The sequence below is a fragment of the Anastrepha obliqua genome, chromosome 4, assembly GCF_027943255.1.
Source record: "Anastrepha obliqua isolate idAnaObli1 chromosome 4, idAnaObli1_1.0, whole genome shotgun sequence".
In the NCBI taxonomy this organism is placed as follows: Eukaryota; Metazoa; Arthropoda; class Insecta; order Diptera; family Tephritidae; genus Anastrepha; species Anastrepha obliqua.
The window spans coordinates 25,357,945-25,380,583 of record NC_072895.1 but is presented as its reverse complement, the minus strand read 5'-3'; the positions used below and the strand labels follow the sequence as shown (position 1 = coordinate 25,380,583).

General features: G+C 37.8%; 1 protein-coding gene across 13 annotated transcripts in view; it reads left to right on the top strand.

The window, feature by feature from the left end:
- LOC129243843 (uncharacterized) overlaps nt 1-22,639 on the top strand; it is a 64,251-nt gene that overhangs the window by 21,535 nt on the left and 20,077 nt on the right. For 8 of the 13 annotated variants that reach the window (XM_054881198.1, XM_054881197.1, XM_054881203.1 and 5 more), the window contains 5 exons: nt 745-902; nt 9,625-9,768; nt 13,586-13,712; nt 19,318-19,338; nt 20,138-20,466. In XM_054881198.1, coding sequence (XP_054737173.1) covers nt 745-902; nt 9,625-9,768; nt 13,586-13,712; nt 19,318-19,338; nt 20,138-20,466 — 779 coding nt within the window. Of the gene's footprint in view, nt 1-732; nt 903-9,624; nt 9,769-13,585; nt 13,713-19,317; nt 19,339-20,137; nt 20,467-22,639 lie in introns of all 13 variants that reach the window. The other 5 variants (XM_054881206.1, XM_054881205.1, XM_054881204.1 and 2 more) reach the window with 3 other exon arrangements.

Sequence of the window (22,639 nt, the reverse complement as noted above, 5' to 3'; positions counted from 1 at the left end):
AAAATCGCAGAGTACACCTGCGGTTGACTGATATAATGAAATGCCAAAAACAAGCTAATTGACAGATCTCGCTCAAACTCAGCGACACTATAGAGGACAGTTGTACTAACATTCCATAAAAAAAATTTAGATATATGTATGCTTAACACGCGCTTTTTAACCGAACAATTGCCGATTTTTTTTTTTTACAGAATGTACTTAGAAATGACTTAATGTTTCAAGTGTTCAGTCCAGAGAGGCTAATGTTTTACTACTCGTAATAAGCGAGTAGCGGCAATCTAATCACCTGCCCTGTCAGAAATCAAAATAGATTAAAGAAACCAACGCAAGATTGAGTCTTGTCGAGACCCTACGCTCCCGAGAGGAGTGAACAAGAGGAAAAAAAAACTCGTAATAAGCGTAAATAATACTTTCTATGTGAATTTTAATAAATTATTGTGGTGCACTGCTATGAAATTAATATATAATACTTAACTAAAATTTTCTTGAATAATTTGGTTTGAAAATTATTAAAATATTAGTTCTATGTTAACTCTAAAGTGTTTGCGGAAACTACTGGAGAACTGTTTGCTTGTAATAACTATTTGCTATGTAATTAAAATGGATTATTTTTATTCTTAGTTTTTCAACTTTAAAATGAATGTTCCATCATTTCCTTAATTTCCACATGGGTTATACTAACACTAATACCACCTTTGCAAATGTATTTTGGCGATCCTTATCCAATAACAGATTTCCATTCAGGTTTACGGCAGGAGCGTCCGGCACATTTACATCCCGAATCCATCTATCAGGCGATGCGTGAAAGAGGGCGCGCGATACCTGCAACTACGCCCACAGTGCCAATTTTGGAACGCAAGGGATCGCCGAGTAATCCACCGCCGCGCATCATTGATGGCCGTGTAAGTAGAAATATTTCAATTTTATAAACTATTAATTAGAGACCTCTTATATTGTACATATATTTAACAAGTAAAGTAGAAATGCGAGGGGTAAGTGCGGTAAATATTTATCTACTTATGGGCAGTAAATACATACAGGGTCCGGCACTCGAAGTGTAACCAACCTGATGTACAGGCATCAGCTGTCTGTTAATGGGCTAAATGCTAGTCCAGAGTATTGCTTACAAGCGCGCGGAAGAAAATCAGTAATGGATTTCAAACGTAATAGTGTGATTGCATTATATTTGGCGGGAAAATCACAACCAGCGATTATTCGTGAGCTCGATCACCTTTAAGTAAATAAAGTTTTTGTTTATCGCGCCATACTCGTTACAATGATATTGGTAGCATCGCGAAACGTCATGGAGGTGGTCATCAAAAGACTGCAACGTCACGTGAAATGGTTAAAAAAGTGAAGAAGTGACTTGAGCGAAATCCCGACGAAGTGCCCATCAAATGGCGAAAGAACTGAAAATATCTGACCGCAGCATCCGCCGAATCTCTCTTGCTAACAAGTGCTACTTTGGACTAAGTAGGCAACTAGCAGTAAAGTCTTCTCTCGGCGAACAAAACTAACACTCTACAAGACTCTCATCATGCCCGTTCTAACGTATGGCGCAGAAGCTTGGACGATGACAACATCCGATGAAACGAAGCTCGCGGCGTTTGAGCGGCGAATATCGCAGACGATGGAACGATGAGGTGTATGAGCTTTACGACGACATAGACATAGCGCAGCGAATAAAGATCCAGCGGCTACGTTGGCTGGGTCATGTCGTCCGAATGGATACAAACGCTCCGGCTTTGAAAGTATTCGATGCGGTACCAGCTGGTGGTAGCAGAGGAAGAGGAAGGCCTCCTCTGCGTTGGAAAGATCAGGTAGAGAAGGACTTGGCTTCACTTGGTGTGTCCAACTGGCGCCGGTTAGCACGAGAAAGAAACGACTGGCGCGCTTTGCTAAACTCGGCCAAAATCGCGTATGCGGATATAGCGCCAATTAAGAAGAAGAAGAAGCATCCGCCGCATACTGAAAAATGATCTCCAAGTCAAGCCTTACAAGATCCAAAAGGCGCATGATCTCACATCAAAGCAGCAACAGGTCAGACTTGAGAGAGCGAAGGAGTTGCTTCGACTGGCCGAAAGGGGTCAATTTCCGAACTTTGTGTTTCCTGACGAGAAAGTTTTTCAAATTGGGCAATTCGTAAACTCCCAAAGCAATAGGGTTTATTTGACTGACCGTTCATACGAGATGTTGAGTCATCGACTGGCCACTAGGAGGCGGCACCCGTCACAGGTAATGGTTTGGGCCGGTGCAACCGTGGGCGGGCCCTCTCCAATCGTTTTCATCGAGCCTGACGTCAAGGTAATTGCGAAATATTATCTGGAAAGTATTCTGGAGGTTGCTTTGAAGCCGTGGGTAGACAAACATTTCGGTGGCAGATCGTGGACGTTTCAACAAGACTCGGCACCGCCTCACAAAGCTCGAATGAACCAAGAATGGCTAAAGAACAATGTTCCGAACTCCATAACGTCCACGCAATGGCTCTCAAATTCACCAGACGCCAATCCGATGGATTATTCTCTTTGGACCATTTTGGAGAGCAAAGTCCGAACTAAGAGATTTACCAGGCTAGAGGCTCTGAAAAAGCCATTGTCCACGAGTAGGCCAAAATACCTGCAAGTCACATTCGGGCACTCTAACTAAATTTATGGTGTTTTTAATTGGTTACACTTCGAGTGTCGGACACTGTATTTCAGTGAGTGAAAAAAAGGTAGAAGATTTTGTTTAATTTGCATTAATATCTAAGATTTGCTTAGGTTTGACTTGTAAGAGTAGTCGCAGGTTTCAGCGAAAAATTTCATATTGTTTGGAAATAATTCCAAATCCTTTCCAGTTAAGATGCCTATTTGATGGCTACCCAAAACTACCGTTATTTAGAAAATACTTATTAATTACCCTGCTGAAGCGAGATTCTCGTCTAGGCGTTTCAGATTGAAAATGCTGAAAAGGTTAAGGAAAACAAGGAGGGTTGGGGGTACAACTTATAAAGAATAACCTTAAATAATATTCGATAGATTTTAAATCGTAGCTTTCTGTAAACTTTACAATTTTTTACTGCTTAAAAAAATCCATTTTGTCGTTTAGGTAACAACTTAAAAAATATGTGATCTGCTTAAAACTTGGTTGAGAGAAGACACAAATGACTAAAAATTGGAACCTTTTTTTAAATATGAATTTGTTTTTGTGTGCATTAATAGCCGTGAAAGGGATGATTTTTTTTTTCCAAGATGTCTTTTCGGCTTTGTTCTAAGAAGAAAAATAGGAGTGATTAAGGGTCAGTTATAAGTAAGTCTGTCTTAAATTGCTATTCCAGTGAATCGTTGTGAGTGAATAATTCGAGATCTTCGCGGGAAATTCTAATAAGGCTGGTGAAGTAAAAGTTTAAATGTTGAAATAATTTATGTAGATGGTGGCAGATATTCTTGGAATGAGTAAATTTTCTACGAAGGTTTTATACTGACCCAATAATGATAGAATACAAGAGAAATACAACCAATCAGAGAGGAATAATTTTTGTGTGCCGTCACACTGTTGCGGAAATGTGAAAACACGAATAAGAATGTTAGAAGAAGAAGAAATTACACAAGTACACGATTACACAATAATAGAATAAATTGTTGCGTGCGAATTTGACAGAATCGCTGTATGTGGGACAATCACACTGGTACAATTGGTGAGAGCGGAATAGCGGTATAAGATGGGCGCCACCTTTGCACTCTAGGCATCGTGATACTGACCCAAGGTTGATAGATTACTAGGCTTGACCAATAACTATGGTGGAAACTAAAATTATGAGGGGATCTTCGGTTGCCACATCACGGCAGTGATTCGCCAGCCGAATTCTGCACGATTATTTCACATGTATTCACACACGCGTCCAATCAGTCGTTGTTCAGACGGTAACGAAATGACATTGTGTTAGTTTTTATCGATATCACTAACACTTCCTTAGTTTTTTCGTAAACAAACTGATTCATAACTCCTGCTACGTCATCCCAACCGCTGATTCTGTCAGATTCGCTGAGAGTCGGCTAACGGTCTGATATTGGCCCACCATTAAATCTTTTCACTACTGACCGACAGTTTAGATTTCACTGTCAGTGGCAAAACCACATTTAGTTCAATAAAAAATAAGCTGATGATCATAATGCATTTGCCTCACCCTGTGTTAAGTCTGAAATGAATAATTTGTTTTTAATTAGCTAACACAAGTTGACAACAAATGATTTAAAATACAATCCTCCATTTGCCTGAACAAAACTAACACGAAGGCGAAATCGCCGCTCCCAATGTTAGATTTACATATACATGTATGTATGTGTGTATGTGTGTACAATGTACCTATCTTCGTATGAGCATTCGAGTGTTATTAAAGAAATAAACAAATTTTCATAGTTTTGTGAACTTTTCTATTCGCCACACCAGGATTACTCAATACCGGCCATAAATTTAATCACCTACAATGGGTTTTATTTATTTTTAATATTTTCTGAAAAAATATACATATACACTTGCCACCCACTCTTACGCACGGTCACGTATTTCATGATAGTGTAGTTGTGTTGTGTGTTTTAATAACACATATGTATGTATGTAGATGAGTTGGCTTGCATGTGTGAACTCTCCAACTAGATATGCACGTGTATACATATGTATGTTCACATCGTCGAGGCTGATATTGCATTTTGAGTGCAAATTCACGGCCAGAAACTCTCGCATTTCTGTTTCCAAATCACTGAACATCTGCAAAATTTTATGTTTCTCCGCACACGCTCACATGTATGTTCATACTCGTATGTGTATACATATGTACAAGTGTGCAATTGTGTTATGATACTGTTTCTTCTCTAACTTTCACCTTTCTCTTTCAAGATCATTTCATTTTTCGTTATACTAATTTACGTTGCAATCACGCAGACAGCTCTTAATTAATTTCGCCTACATACACAGCCAGTTGATGTATTAATTTATGTTTACAAATACATGCGGATGCATTTAAGGATTTCTGTACATTTTTTTTTGGTTTTGCCAAAAGTTATAAATAATAGATTTATTTATTTTAAAAGCCTAATTGCGTTTGGAATAGGTGTTCATAAGCATTTTGTTTATGAATATACTTACATATATGTATGTATTTACAGTGGCTCCAAGTCAATGTTCGCGCCGTAGAAAAAATATTTTTTGCCAAATATATTTAACCTTCGGTAGACACACTGGGATATGAGTCACATCACAAAATGTTTGATGGGTTGCAGTTTGTTTATTTTTAACATCTGGAAATATACCGTTAGCTGTATTTTAGCAACGCCGATTTTACTCTTCGAATTCATACAGTAAGTCCTCAGTAGTTGGGGCGCACCGAGTTTATGCAGATCTTAAAAAATTGTTGAAATTTGTCCACACTGGGGTTTTTTGCATATACAGTCAACGTAAAAAGAAAGTGTACGCCTTATAATGAAAAGTCTATGACACTATGATCGTCAGCAAAATCAATTATTTCATCAACCAAATCAGATAAAAAATCATTCTACTGTCCATTTATATGTTAAGGGCGGGGGGGGGGTAACGTTAATTCATGGAAAAAAGGCACATTTTTATGATTTGTTTTCGATGACACAGTTAAAATTTATTCGACAAATCTTTTACTACATAAAACTATAGCATTTGAAGTATATTTTGTGAAATTTTCATCCAAAAATATTTAAAAATACGGCAATGGCAGAAATTATTCGGACGCATCTCAAAAAAAGTAGTTTTGCGGTGCCCCTCATAACTCGGTGTTAAATCATCTGAAATCAAAAAACCAAAGTTATTTCGTTAGATAATCGTTTTCTCCGGGTAACGCCTAGAGGGTTTTTTGAAATTAAAAATTTTTCGATTTTTGGGAACACGTTAAAGTCAAAAACACGATTTTCGCGTAAAAAATCGGTGAATTAGTTACCGTAAAAACAAAAGTATCAACAAATTCGAAAAAACTCTTCGGCGTTACCTTGTAAAACATCTACAGCAAAAGTGTTCAAAATTTCAAAAGGATCGGTGCAGTAGTTTCAAAGTTGAAAACGTAAGTTGTGGGAAAAACGCTTTAACGCTAACGCTAACGCTAAACGCGGTTGAGCCAGGTAGGTAGGAACACTTACATGGCTGTATCTTTGTAAATTTTGCTCCGATTCATCTAAAATTTTCACAGAATATTCTTGAAAGGTTCTTCATTTAAAAAATCAAATAAAAAAAAAAATGCAAAAAAAAATTTAAAAACGTTACCCCCCTCAAAGAGAGCTTTAAAATTAGCAAGCCGCATGATGAACGGACTCTTTTTGTTTTTGCGCGTCGAGTACTAAAACTGTTCAGCTCCAGAAAAATTTCATCAGCCGAATCATATGTTAGAGACGTACCATTGTCAATCATTTATTGAGAGGGTATAACCAAGGCGTATCTATACAAGGTGGTTTGATTAGAGTAGTTGATTTCTTCTTCTTCAATTCGGCTTTAATTTAGAAATGTTGTTGTTATTGTTGTGAATGCGCGAATAGTAAATTTTATCTATTTCTCATTCATTCCATTATATAATGGAAAAACTATTTAACATAGTTAATGTGAAAAATTGCTAAAATCAATGAATGAAGATGTTTTTTAAATTGGAAGTATTATTTTTAGATTTTTTTTTATTATTTTCAAAAAGTCAAGTTCACTGTTCGTGTTTTGTTTGCGCAACAATTTTCATATAAATTTGTGTTTCACCTGAAAATTTTATTACACTAAATTAAGGGGTTATATACCTTGTGGTCCGGTGAAATTAGCGAAAGTTGGGTTTTTTTTTAAGATATGTAGCAATAATTTTATTGTATAAAAGTTTTTATTATTGGATATTACAATGTTTAAAGAAAAAAAAGGCTTTGTTTGTGTAAAAATATTTAAAAATGGCGGAGTTATGGCGTTTTCCCCCAAGACCAAAAATTCTCAACACTCATTCTCAGCTTTGGTAAGATTGACGTACTTTTGTTGCTATTGTAAATGAGTTTATTTAAACGAAGTAGAATTAGTAGGAATTGGCAATGTTCGGTTTTATAATACGAGTAAAATTTTATAAGTATGTGTGCTCGTATATGTATGTGTGTAATAACTTAGACTGTTTAAAAATGTTTTTTACACAAATGACCAAAAAAAAAAACAGAGAAGTAACATTTGAAGACAGGGGAATAGGAAGCGGCGTTATTAGATCAAGATCCGCGAAAAACTTAAAAATAAATTAAATATGAACTGCAAAAAAGATGTAGCGAAAGCCTTTTTGCTATGCCAGAAATGCAACATAAACCACACTTACACCTTCTACAACCCACGTTTTAACTTTCGCCATTTTCGTGTCTTAACAGTTTTGCTTTTTTATGTAAGTACCGGCGCAATGCATTTTCAAAATGGCGCTTAGCGAATTGGCACGTTGAGCTCATATTTGTCATGATCATTCATTCATTCGTCAAACCGCGAAATGGTAGCTCATCGTAAAACAGCTATGCTAAGATTTTCGGTAAACAGAGATGACTCTCTTACACGTTTAAGCTTTTTATCCTATTGGAAAATGTACTAAATGTGGGGTTAAACGGTATTAAGGAAAATTTTCTTCATATTATTGTTTTTAATTATAAAATTTTTGTATGTTGTGGTAAATGCGAGTTTTGTACTACATATATGTACATATGCGCTCATTTATTTATTTCGTTCATTTGAGTAACATAAAATAAAATACATATGTATGTATGTATCTTTATGTAACAACAATTGAAAAAGAGTTATGTGTAAAGAGGCGTGCCAATTATTTTGACACTAATACTCCACTAGTCTAACAAAAGTACATATGTAAGTGTTTTTCAATAACAAGTAAGCAACTAACAAACAAACATACATATGTATGTAAAAACGTCCCATAAAGTGGCGTGCGCACAGTGTCCGACTAGTCGAGCAACAAACATATGTAAGAGGCTCTCGTAAAGTAGCGTGAGCATAGTGTCCCACTAGTTCTGTAACGAACATACATATGTATACAACAGAGTCCTGTAAGGTGGCGTGAGCATAATTATCCACTAGTCTAGCAACAAACATATGTATGTTTGTAAAAGCGTCCCATAAAGTATCGTGAGCATAGTGGCTCACTAGTCCAGTAACAAATATATTAGGTTATAGTAGTAGTAGTATATGAAATAAATTGTTAAACGGCGAGAGAAGAATCTACCGAGTCTCAGAGACCTTTCGTGAGACTAATTTAAACGCTTCGTTCATGCGTCAACAAATCTCACTCTATTTTCTTTATGAGATTCAAGAAAATATCATAAAATATTTAAAATCGCTTTAAAGAATTTTTTTCAACTCATGTTAAATTAAATTCGTCAAAAAAAGGGAATTAGGTGTACACCAAAAGTTAACTGTAATGAATTCAGTTTTATTTAGCATTAAGTATAAATAGAAGACTTAATTGTAATATGGCATGAGAAGAATATCTGACTTAAAGTAATAAAGGTTCAATTTTCATAACTTTCAGTTTCGCGCAGATATATTTATGTGTACACATATACACGTATGTATGTATGCATCTGCCTGGGTTAATCTTGTTAACCTATGTACATACATATGTTACCATTGACAGAACACAAACCGAGTATACATACATACTTACATATACATAATACATAGATGGTTTGAAGGTAATACTGTGTATAATAATGTGGAGTGATGTAGACTGCGAAGCTTATCGCATTTTACAAACTCTGAAAGCATACGTGAAGATAAATGCAAATAATGAGTTAGAAACAGTTTTTTGGCACGAAGCCCTAGCGATGCCAATGCATGCTTTTCAATATGTCAGGTTTTGACGATAAACATTCACACAAAATGCGATGTTGGTATTTTAACATGGCTTCAAATCGGAATGACGCGGATGTTTTCACAACAACTACATTCTGTGTTGTATCACTTGATATTCTCATAGTCACAATTTCATAAAAACAAAAATTAAAACTTACTTGCACCTAATATATTTTATATATAATACATATCTACATATATGCATAGTAGGGCGGGTCGATTTAAAAATCGCTCATTGCTCTGTGAAAATCGTATTCTAGGGATAAAAATAAGAAACTTTGTCGAAGGAACCATACCTCTAAAACGAATTCTGATGTTCCCCAATTTGGGTCGAACGAAAAATCCCACTTTAACCCATTTAGAGTGCTCCAATCGAGTCCAAATGTATGACCGACCCCCACTAACTTTGGACGGCCGATCCACCCATGCCAGTGGCACACCCCCTGGAACGCCCCTGGGGGGTTCCCCATACAATCATTTCAAAATATCACCATTTTTGGCCTTTACATGAGAAAAGAAACTAAAAAGTTCGACCCAAATTGGGGGACATCAGAATTCGTTTTAGAGGTATGGTTCCTTCGGCAAAGTTTCTTATTTTGATCCCTAGAATATGATTTTCACAGAGCAATGGGCGATTTTTTTGCCTCCCCACAAATCGACCCGGCCTAATGTATAGACTACATGCCTAACTACATAAATATATATATTATATTATACATATACGAGTATACACGCATTTCAATATATTATACATTTTTTCTCTTCCAGCCTGGTCCAATACCCGGTATGCGTCCACCCATGGGCGCTGGCTCCATGCATCAACCGCAAGGCCGTGGTGGTAACAGCATGGGCTTCATAATGCCACTTTACACCATTGGCATCATAGTCTTCTTCGGTTACACTATTATGAAGGTAAGGTGCTCTCTCTCTCTTCCAGATTTATGCAACAAATTTATGCGCTAAGATTCTGTACACTACTTTCGGAGAGTACCGTTTTTAAAGAGAAGCAATTCTGCCAAAAATAAGTTTTGCACATATATTGCATGGCTATACCTGTGGGCAAAAAGTAAGGTGAATTTGGTTGTAAAATGAAAAATCCTTATTTATTCTTGTAAATCAATTTCATCCCCTTCAAAATAATCCCCTCTTGATGAAATACACTTATGCCAACGATTTTTCCAATCCCCGAAACATGCCAAATAGTCCATTTCCGGTATAGCCATCAGCACCTTCTTCGATTCAGCTTTTATCTCCTCAATTGATTCGAAACGCGTTCCCCGGAGTGGTCTCTTGAGTTTTGGGAATAGCCAGAAGTCACACGGAGCTAAATCAGGCGAATACGGTGGTTGCGGAACGATATGCGTGGAATTTTTGGCGAAATGGTCACGAAGAACGAGTGCAGTGTGAGACGGTGCATTATCGTGATGCAAAAACCAAGAGTTGTTGGCCCATAATTCTGGCCTTTTTAGACGAATTGCTTCGCGTAAACGATGCTGAATGCATACAGAAGGTCGACAAATTTAAATACTTAATTAGGTTTTTTCATCAGCAGTAATTCTGACACTTCCGTGGCAATAAATGACCGAGTAAGTGCGGCAAACAAAGCATTCTTTGCTCACATAAAATTATTCAAGTCCCGATTGCTATCAAGAGATCAAAAGATGGCAATGTATAAAGCGCTTATAAGACCCATACTAACATACAGCAGTGAGGTATGGGTACTTAAAACAAAACTCGTACCGAATGCCCAAATGGAGAGCTGCCAATATAGCGTTCCATAGACAACCAATTGGACGGAGATGTCGAGGGAGACCAAACAAACGCTGGGTAGATGAGGTCACAGCCGACCTGCAGAAAATGGGTATCACAAACTGGAAAGGAGTAGTAGAGAATCGATCGGAGTGGAGAACCGTAGTTGTGGAAGCAATGGTCTGCACAAGACTGTAATGCTAATGATGATGATGAAACGATGCATAACGCTCAAATAAATAATATTCCTCATTAACAGTTTGGCCAGGTGGAAGGAATTCATAGTGCACCACACCACGAAAATCGAAAAAAACTGTCATCAAGACCTTTATTTTTGAACGACTTTGCTCCTTTCGGTCTGGCCTCGCCTTTAGCACGATATTCGCTGATTGGTCGGTTGTTTCAGGGTCGTAAGCATAAATCCAAGTCTCATCTCGCGTAATGATGCATTTGAGCTTGTCCTGATAGTCTAAAAGCATTGTTTCACACACATCAACGTGACGACTTTTTTCCAAGAAATTGAGAGTTTTCGGTACCAAACGAGATTTGACTTTTCGTAGGCCCAAATGGTCTTTCAAAATGGTTTTCACAGATCCTTCTGATATGTCGATCATATCAGTAAGGTCTTTAACAGTCAACCGACGATTTTTGAGCACTAACTCCTTCACTTTATTGACGTGTTGGTCATCTGTTGACGTCGATGGTCGTCCGGAGCGCTCCAAGTCATCAACCATCGACCCTCTTTGAAGTCTTTGTACCACTTATAAACATTTTTCTGCGACATGGTCGAATCACCAAATGCCTTCTGCAACATGCTAAACGTTTCCGCAGCCGAAATTTCATTCCGCAAACAAAATTTGATGGGACTTCTCTGCTCAATCAAATCAGACATTGTAAAAATCGAAAAATGCCCTCTGGGCCGTTTGGTAAACACAAGCGTAAATATATTACTGATAATGACATTCACATGAAAGTTAGCCCAGATGTTATTAACAGTGCTGCCAAGTCATGAAAAAAATAACTAGAGCGAAATTTTAATCCCGCGAAGTTTGACAAATAAATTCACCTTACTTTTTGCCCACAGTACTACAGGGTGGCGGCCGCCTTGGCCGAATGGTTTGGCTTGAAACTGTAGGTCCCTCCATTTGAGGAACAAAATCAAGTCGCACACCACAAATAGGAGGAGGAGCTTGGCCAAACACCCAAAAAAGGGTGTACGCGCCAATTATATATATATATATACTACAGGGTGGTCCATGCAGCGCTTGGAATTTATTTTAATTAGTTTACAAATAAAAAAATTTTAGATATTATTGGAAATTGTAAAGCTAGCCATTGAACATGGAGCAAAAGTTCATTCATATTACTTCCCCGACTGGTTTTATTGTAGCTCATAATATTATATTAACTAAATTTTTCAACATATTTTCGTTAGTTTCGGTAATTATCTCGCTATGATTACTTAGATTTCATATTTCAACTCTTGCATTATATCTATCCTTAACGGCGTCCCACAAACAATAGTATAATGGAGTAAAATCGTAGCACAGTTCGGCTGACTATTCGATTTTCGAATGTTTCAATGTTTTCCAAATTTGTTTGCACGAAAAGTGACCATTTTGCAAAATGACTGCCTCCCCATAAACAAAATTTCTGGCACATAACGGATTTTATTTTAGTTTTTAAAGTTAAAAAAAAATGGAGGTCGAACTCCTAACGCTAGATGGAGCACCTTGTGATAGCTTTAACCCTTAACTACAAACGCCCGGTTATAGCAACGTTGTAACAAGCCCCCGAAGCTTTATATAGTAACTGGAAAATAAATATATTATATATTTGCGTATTTGTGGATTACGAATGGTGACTGATTTGCAGTTGTGCTAACTGCTTGATATGAAGGCCTGCTATATCAGCATATATGGGCAGGTGCTCATCATCCATACAGTTGTCGCATAAAGCACTCAAATTAATTCCAATTTGAGAGCTGTGATTTTGTCATCCTCAGAAGATCCCTCGAGCGCCACCGATCCACTCGTGGCCAGAAGGATTTTGCGACCTTCCAAATTTGTGTACTTGATCAGTGCTGGCTGAGTTGAGTTGACGTGAAGCACATCGTTCCAGGAGTAGAGCGCATGTTCTCAAGGGGATCCTAATCCTCTCCTTTCGCGAGGAAACTGTCTCACAGGTCTCTTACCTGCTAGCTCATCCGCTTCGTAGTTTCCCGCAATGTCGCTATAATCAGGTATCCAGATGAGCTTTATGTCGAAGAATTCGAATGCAATCGAAAATGAAACCAGGCTTTGCCTGACCAATTTCGAATGCACCGCCATTCAGCGCAGGGCTCTAATTTCCGCTTGGCTGTAGGAGTAAAAATTTACTTTCTTGAAACTTGTTTCCAAGTGTAGCCAATCAAGTGAGTAGCCAATCAACTGGTTTTTGGATTTCGATTACCTCTGCTTGGAACACACTGCAGTGATCTGGTAACCCGAATTTGAGTCTGATAGGGAGCTCTTCGCATAATACTCCTCCGTCAACCTTTCCGTCCAACTTCGGATCATCGGGTTCTCCAAGTGTTGTACCCAGTGTACTCCTCTCTTGATGGAATGTGGGTGGAGAATGTTCCGCTTGGACCAAGCGTGGGTATACACTGATTCGTTGTTAGGGGGATGAATCCAAAGTTTCGCAATCTTGCTGTCTATCATTCTGGGCCACCTTCAGCATTCTTTCCTCACCGTATGATTGAAAGAGCCTAAGAATACGGGTGAAATGAGTGGGCACAACGGAGCTGTCAACTCCTCTATGACGTTCCAACCCAAGTTACTCACACAATTTTGCTTTGGATGACCAAATTCTGTGCTCCATCATACTTGTGTGCGAGAGTAGCGAGGATCCTCCATAATGATTCGTATATTCTTCCAGTTTTTGCAATAAAATAAATTCAAGTAAAGGAAATTTTAAAATTTATTTTCTTGCTTTACAGATAGTGTTCAAGAGGCCTATTTCGAATACGCCTTATGGACCTACTGCAAGTGACCCTAATTTTAGGAAGGAAGTATTTGGTCAAGAAAATGGCAGACATGTTGAGGAACTCAATGGCTCTAAGATAGGTAAGTCAAATATTCTAGTGTATTCATATATAAATAATGATCAGTATAAATAATCAGAAATGAAATTACTACCTTCAGGAGAAAAAACATACTTCCATCGTAGCGGTAATAATAGTGAACAGATCAATTGATTGATCTGGTATTCATAAGTTCCGTTCGGTTATATTTTCACGTTCATATTTTTTTATAAAAAAAAATTTTGATCAGTTATTTTTTGCTGTAAACATTAATTGAGTAAATGCACATAAGAAGTAAATATATTACATATCAACTGACTTTATATTTTTGTTATGACCAGATATATGATTTTTATGCTTAAAACACACAAGGAAAATGCCACAATTCTTAGGGAATAAACCCGGCTCTTTAGATGGGAACACGACTTTGATAGCAATTTCAATGATAATTTTGTCACGTCATACATTCTGTCAAAAAAATAACGGGAATTGTTCATTACAAAAGCGCGCGTTACACATATGTCGAAATTTGTTTTGCTGGAAAGTTGGTACAACTGTTCTCTATAGTGTCGCAGAGCTTGAGAGAGATCTGGGAATTAGCTTGTTTTTGACATTTAATTATATAAGTCAACCGTAGATGTGCTCTGCGATTTTTACTATGGATAAAAATATCGAACAAAGAATTTGTCTTAAATTTTGTGTTTTGAACGGGATTTCGTATGCCGAGTTGCTGAAAATGTTGCAGAAAACCTATGGCGAGTGTGTTTTATCAAAAACACTGGTCAACGAGTGGTATAAGGCTTTAGCAGAGGGTTGAGAAGTCGTGGAAAATTTGCCCCGATCTGGTCGCCCATCAACGTTTTCAACGGATGAAAACGTCGACAAAGTCAAGGAAATGGTGCTGGGAAACCATCATTTAAGTTTGAGGCAGGTAGCTCGTGTCCTTAGCGTGTCTCACGAATCAATTCGCAACATTTTGCACCATGAATTGGGCAAGAGACGCGTGGCTGCTCGACTCGTTCCAAGAGGGCGGAATTTCTTTAAAACAAAAATCATCGAAAAAAGGTGGTTGAAGACATGCTTGAGCAAGTGAACTCGGAACCAACGTTTATCCAGCGCATCATAACAGGTGATGAGACATGGGTGTATGAGTTTGACATGAAAACCAGTCAACAGACGGCTGAATGGCGCTATCCCCAAGAACCGAAACCCAAAAAACCACGTCAAAGTCGGTCAAAAGTGAAAGTCAGGCTACTCGTTTTCTTTGATTGTCGTGGTGTTGTGCACTCGGAAGTCGTTCCAAATGGTTCTACGGTAAATAAATAATATTATTTGAAAGTTATGTGACGTTTGAGAGCGAATGTGCGTAGGAAACGGCCCGATTTGTGGAAAGAAAACTCATGGATATTGCACCATGATAACGCACCGTCCAACAAGGCTCATATTGTGAACACTTTTTTGACCAAAAACTCGACAAAAATCATCGAACAACCACCGTATTCACCGGATTTAGGCCCCTGTGACTTTTTCCTTTTCCAAAAGCTTAAATTGCCACTCCGCGGACGCCGCTTTGAGTCGATAGAGGCCATTAAGGAGAATTCGCTGAAGGAGCTGAAGAAGATCTCTTCAAACGATAATCGTTGGCATCTGTGTATTGCTTCGAATGGAGCCTATTTTAAAGGCGACAAAATAAAATTTGATGATCAAACAACTATTTGCGTTTTATTCAACAATTCCCGGTACTTTTTTGACAGAATGTATGTGCTATGCACTTTCAAGTGCCTTGCTTGTACCCAGAACAGGGTCTCCAGGTTGTTTAATAAGTTTTGCGGTTCGATAAGAAAGGGTGTTGCTACTAGCCTTGTGTTTGTTATGTTGGTACACTCTTCATATAAACGTAAGTGGAGTTTCATTTCAATCTGTCAATTCATTATTTGTGTAAAAGCTATTTAGTATCGACGTGGCACAGCATTTTCTAGAATGGAAAAAATCAAGTGGCGTGCAGTGATTGAATTTTTATTTTTGGAAGGCTTAGAAGCAAAGGAAATTTATGAAGGAATGTTGAAAATGTATAAGGACTTTTGGGCATTAATTATTACAGTAGAAGGATGGGTTGCTGAGCTTAAATGTGGTCGTGCCTGCCTTGGAGACGATCCACGTCAAGTACGTCCAAAAACAGCAACAGCACCAGAAATCGTAGAAAAAATACAGGAAATCGTATTGGAAAATCGTCAAGTGACTGAAAGAGGTTTAGATAAAGTGCTAGGCATCTCATTGGGCAGTGTAAGCAATATTTTGACTGAAGTATTGGGTTTCAGAAAGCTGTGTGCAGACCGGGTGCCGTCTTCGCTGAGAATAGAACAAAAACACATTCGAATGCGACTTTCTCAGCAACATTTAGAGCATTTTCGAAAGACAAAGTGGATTTTTTGTGTCGATTCGTCACTACGGATGAGACTTGGGTCTATCAGAATAATTCTAAATCAAAATAAGAAACTAAAGAGTGGTGTCAACCTGGTTCCTCGGCTTCGAAACGAGTGTGTGCCCAGAAATCGGCAATCGGACAAGAAGTTGTTAGCAGCAGTTTTTTGTGATGCGAAAGGGATTTTATTTATGGATTACTTGCAAACTGGTGAAACAATAAATTCTGAATATTAGACCAGCTGAAGGAAAAAATTCGTGAAAAAAGATAGTTATTTTTCATTATGGCAAGAGCTTATTGAGAATACCTAAAATCCATGAATTAAATTTCGAATGGTAGGAGCATTCACGGTGCCCACCAGATTTGGCCCCTAGCGACTTTGATCTGTTTCCAGATCTAAAAAAATGCATGCGTGGAAAGCGTTTTTCATCAAGTGTTAAGGGGTTATATACATTTGTAAGGCTGAAAAATTTCGGTTGTTTGAGAAATTTTTACAAAGAAAGATTTTATTAAACAAATACAATTTTTATTTATTAAAATAATGTCTACTTCAAAGTTAATTATAGCACGTAAAGTTAGTGAAAATATTAAAGTGCACGGCTCCTGCAGATGATCTCACAAGTGTCCTCCAAAAAAATTCGTTCGGCGGTCGACAAAATATCTCCGATTTGGATTATCTGAAATTGAAAAACCTATTAGATACTTTTTGTGGATAGATAAAGCTAGGTATTAATCGAAGGTCTCGTCAAAATTTTAATTTTTGACAAAATGGCAGCTATAGGAAAAAAAATCGAGTTTTCTATAGGACTATGAATAAGTTCGTGCGGTTTTTTTTCGAAATTTGAAACTTTATTGACGTAAAATGGTTACAAATTTAATATTCAAAGTATTGTCCATCGCTTACTACTACTTTTTCCCATCTTTCTGGCAATTCACGGATTCCCTTTGTGAAAAATTCGGTCGGTTTTGCCGCAATCCACGAATCGATCCATTTTTTGACTTCATCGTAATTACGGAAGTGCTGGTCAGCCAGGCCATGTTGCATCGATCGGAAGAGATAGTAATCGGATGGCGCAAGGTCTGGACTATACGGCGGGTGGGGTAGGACATCCCATTTGAGCGTTTCTAAGTATGTTTTGACCACTTGTGCAACATGTGGCCGAGCATTGTCATGTTGCAAAATAACTTTGTCGTGTCTATCGGCGTATTGCGGCCGTTTTTCTCGCAGTGCTCGGCTCAAACGCATCAATTGTCGTCGGTAGACATCCCCCGTAATCGTTTCATTCGGTTTCAGTAGCTCATAATACACAACACCCAGCTGGTCCCACCAGATACACAGCATAACCTTCAGGCCATGAATATTCTGCGCCGACGTCGATGTTGAAGCATGGCCAGGGTATCCATACGTTGCCCGACGTTTTGGATTGTCGTAATGGACCCACTTTTCATCGCCAGTCACAATTCGATGCAAAAAACCCTTTCTTTTGTGCCGTTGAAGCAGTTGTTCGCATGCCATAAAACGGCGTTCAACGTCTCTTGGCTTCAATTCATACGGCACCCAATGGCCTACCTTTCGGATCATTCCCATGGCTTTTAAACGTTTGGAAATGGTTGATTGATCAACTCCCAAAGTTTTTGCAACCTCTTCTTGCGTTTGAGCCGGATCTTGATCGAGCAATTCCTCCAATTCGGTATCTATGAACTTTGGCGGCGCACCCTCGCGTTCTTCGTCTTCCAAGCCAAAATCACCACTTTTAAAGCGTGCAAACCACTTCTGGCACGTTCGCTCAGCTAGAGCATGCTCACCATAAACTTCCACCAAGATACGATGACTTTCGGCTGCTTTTTTCTTCATATTAAAATAATGAAGAAGAATTCCCCGCAAAAACACATTATTTGGCACGAAATTCGACATTTTCAAGTGTGGTAAAAATATTGTTGTTTACGCTTCAAATAAAAAACTTATACTGACGTTTGTGCCTTACGACAGTAGCTCTCCAATGAATATTTGGAAATGTGGATCGATGGAATAATAATCAAGTTACGCCATCTGTTGTAAAACCGCAAGGAACTTATTCATAGTCCATTACAAAAATTTTCGCGAAAAATTGCCTAAAAAATAGAAAAAATCATGAGAGTTTTTATTCCTTCCATTTATACCTGGAGAATATATCTGAGGGGGTTGTGTTAAAATTTCAAGACGATCGGTTAAGCCGTTTTTGAGAAATCGTGTCCACCGAAGTTTGAAAAGCACTTTACATAGGGTAAAAATTCTCTGAAACGCCTTTTCAAATTTGCGTGTAACTTCGAAAATATTCACATATCGTTCTCTGTGTGCATTCTTAAATATATGTACATTAAGAAAATAAAAACAAAATCGATTTTTTAAAAATTCTAACTGTATATAACCTCTTAAAACAAAAATTGTTTGCAATCCGTAATAAATTTATTTATTAAATTTAACTTGATAAAAAAGAATTAAAAAATTAGTTCTTATCGTTCTGCACTCTTTTCACGTTATGCCTTTTTGCGCATACAGCTCCCGCTTTGCTAAAGTTCTCCCGTTTTTCTTAGCTTTTTTATCGACCAATCAGCGATCGTCTCGTATTGCAGGATTGCAATTGAGCAATAGTGGGATTTACTCTGACTCTTCGTAACAATGAGGTTATAACTACTGTGAAAGCGTATTTTGCAACCTGTCCAGATTCTCACCTCTGGGATGGAATTCATAAATTGAAATCTCTATGGAAAAAGTTTATTGATGTTCAGGGAGACTATACTGAATACTAAAGTGTATTTCAAACCATAAAATTGTGTTGTCCTTATCGAATCGCAAAACCTATTGCACAACCTAGTAGCTGCAGTTTTAAAAAGGGTTGAAGGGTCAAAGTAGTGGCTAATAATTGAGTACGGTGAGGTTTTAAACTCTTTGCATATATACATATGTAGTTACATATTTATGTACATGTTAAGGGATGTTGAGTTATTATGAAATTATAAATTTAAAATATGAATTCTAAATAAAAAACCAAACACTTTCATAAACACTAGAGTTGGGAAATTTTTTTTATTTTTATGATGGTAATACATTTGTAATCAATCGTCCAATACATTGTACTTGTTCCCCTCATTTAATAGATTTTTTGACATACACATACATATGTACATATATACATTTTGTGCTCGTATTTTCTTTGATCTTTTCTCATGCACACTGATAAATCAGGGTGGCGAGAACATCAAGCAAGTAAGAAGAAGTTAAAAAAAAAACAAATCACAAGCGTGATATACTTACATACATAAGCATCATAAAGTCTGTCAGTGAATTCATAGAAACAATTAGTTATTAATTTTAATTATTAATTTTTTTTACAATATTTTTAGTTGGAATCATTTTAAAATATGTCCTACTTTTTTGACTGCATAAAAGTTTAATTTTACCCCCATTACTATATAAAACTGAAGAACCGTTAGCCAGTTTTCTATAATCAGAAATATTCTATAGCGTCTTAATTGACCGTTAGAATGTTGTATGCATTTTTTTGATACATATTTATTTATACAACTGCATTTAAACCTACTCTAAACAGTAATTTTTGTTGTTGTGAAATAATATGTTGTTGTAATAAAATCTAATATTTTTGCACACAAATACAATTTTTACTCGTACAAACCAAAATACAGTTATTACAAATATAAACCAGTTATTGAAGTAAAATTCCTCCCCTTTACATACATACATATACACATACATATGCTCACCTTAATCAAATCCATTCACCCCTACATACATTTTATGTTTCTCTTTAACATTTATACGTATATGGTACACTCGTTTATTATGTTATCATATGTTTTTTTTGTATGCTTACATGTATGTATATGTTTTTGTGCATTTCTCGTATCGCCTACTTTATTTTACAATGTAACAACAAATCATGACAATAACAAAAAAAAAAGAGATCATTAAAATGTAGAGAGTTCTTTTATCGTGTTGTTGTGTATTATCCCACTGAAACCAAATACCGAAACCAATAACATTCTAGGGCTGAGATTGCACGAACACATCAGCAGTGGTGGCGGTGGTGGGGCTGGTACTGGTGCTGGTGTTGGAGGTGGCAGCGATCTTTATAATGCTAGTTTGGCAACTGCCACCGCAGCTTCCAATCTTTCAACGCAACTCAAGCAACACAGTCATGGTATTCCTGCCTCATTTGGTGGTATTGGTGGCGATGGTGGCATTCTGGCAGCCGGATTCAACAAGGAAACCGAACAATTAATGGAAATTGAGAAATTGCGCAAAAAGCTTGAGGATACCGAAAAGGCGATGGCAAAACTAATCGCTGAAATGAACTCAGACCAATACGAAGCTAAGGTTAGATAGATGCACCCAAAACATGATTAAAAACAAAAACCAAACAAAAAACAAATAAAGTTTCATAATTTAAAAGTTCTCCACAATGTTTAGAGTATCTACAATACATAAATAAAATTGTTGGACATTATTTATCCTTGTGTTGGGCTTAACGTACAACAAAAGTACGATAATTGCTGAAGTTAGTTTTGCCGAAGAACTTTTACTGTTAACTCATATTCATATTGCAAAGTTTCAAATTGTTCGCTAAAAAGTTTTAAATAATATGAAAGCAAAAAAAAAAGTTTAAAATCGCTTACTTAACAACAATAACTGCAACGGACTGTTCTTCTCACGGTGTACTCTATCATTCTTGTGCTCTACTCAGCGATGATAGAATATATTACAAAATTGCGTAGAGAGAGACTTCGCTGTGACTCAATTTTACAACAGAGACAGAGAGACTGAGAGAACCTTTGGAAACAAAAACGAAAAGTTAGATTAGGTTAATATAAATACGAAAGATTATAGAAAAGAAAATGGAAGTATTAAGATTTTTTCGTGAAAGTTTTTTTTATTTTATTTTTTCTGTTCTGCAAAATAACAACATTGCAACAAGTGTACGCTTTTTTTCGAACTATTATTTAAATGGTGGGATTAAAATCCAAAAAATGCCAGGGTATTCCACTTTTTTATTTTTATTTTGTATTGAAAACTGCCAAATTCTGTCAAATTCAAAGTTAGGTTAGGTTAATGTAAGCATGCAAGATAATAGAAAAAATGGAAAGAGAAAGATTCTTAGGTTAGGTTGGGTAGTGCTGGTTGATCTGTAAAAAATCTCTCATAGGCCTCCAGCATCCATTTTGTTACCAGTGCTATGTATTAGAAGTCGAAGATATTATTTTATGCAATTCTTAATGCTCGTATTCGCGAGTTTTAACAAGCCGTTCAGCCTTTTGTTAGCAATATCCTTCAAGGATGAAAAATATGTTGATTCTAGGCTCATTTGTCAAGACCTATAAAAAGCAGGTGTTCCATAGTACCTCTAGCATTCGCTTCGTTGCATGTTTTGTACGCATCGCTCCGGACTAATCCCATTTTGGCTGCGTGATGTGGGGTGAGACAGTGTCCCGTTAGTAGTAGGTAGGTAGGTAAGATGGCAAGAGTACCCCAGGTACGCTACAAGTAGCACTTACGTGCCGTTTTGATACCATAGAGTGGACCACTACCTGTGAAAGGATTAAGGGAGGAGATAAGACCGTCTACAGCCATCCAGTGCTGTTGATGTAGCGGAGGAGAGAAAAGGGATCTAGGCTGGAGAATTTCGTCAAGTCATCCCCAAAGGGAACGCTGAGGAATCTCAAGCGCCTAGCCGCCAAAGCCGGACATCTGCAGAGAAAGTGTACCACAGTCTCTTTCTCTGTAGGATCCCCACAGCTTCTGCAATGGGGGTTGTACGGAATTCCAAGCTTCTCCGCGTGAGTGCCGATCACCCAGTGGCCAGTGATCACCGCGATGAGTTTGGAAATTGAATGGCGGGGGGTTCCCATCACCTTAAGCGTTCTGTTTATGTCGTATTGAGGCCATAGTGCTTTTGAAATGGCACACGATGAGACAGACCTCCATCTGTCTTGCGCTTTTCTTAGAAAGAAGTTGTGTAGTTTCCCTTTAACGACGGCCAAGGGGATACCGATGTCTGAGAAGAGGGCAGCTGGACTCGGTTCTGCCGCCCCCTTCCTGGCAAGCTCATCGGCAATTTCATTTCCCTCTATATTCCTGTGCCCAGGAACCCAGATGAGGGAGATGTTTCCTGCCCGTTCGAGGCGTTTAAGTTCCTCCTTACAGGAGTTTACGAGAAGAGAGCTGCAATGCGGCGACGACAGTGCCTTGATTGCAGCTTGGCTATCGGAAAAAATTTTTATGTCTCCCTCCCAACAGCGATCCCGAAGCATTTTGCATGCCTGCAGGATCGCGAAGACCTCTGCTTGAAAGACGCTGCTTGTCTCCGGCAGTTTATAGGAGACCGAGATTTTGGCTGATTTGGAGTAGACCCCCGCTCCCACTCCAGACTCCATTTTGGATCCGTCAGTGAAAACAGAGGCCTCAATATCCGCAACAACTCTCCCCTCTTTCCAATCTTGCCTGCTCGGAAAGATAGCCCTAGCACAACCCTCAAAGCACAGTTTGCGGATGG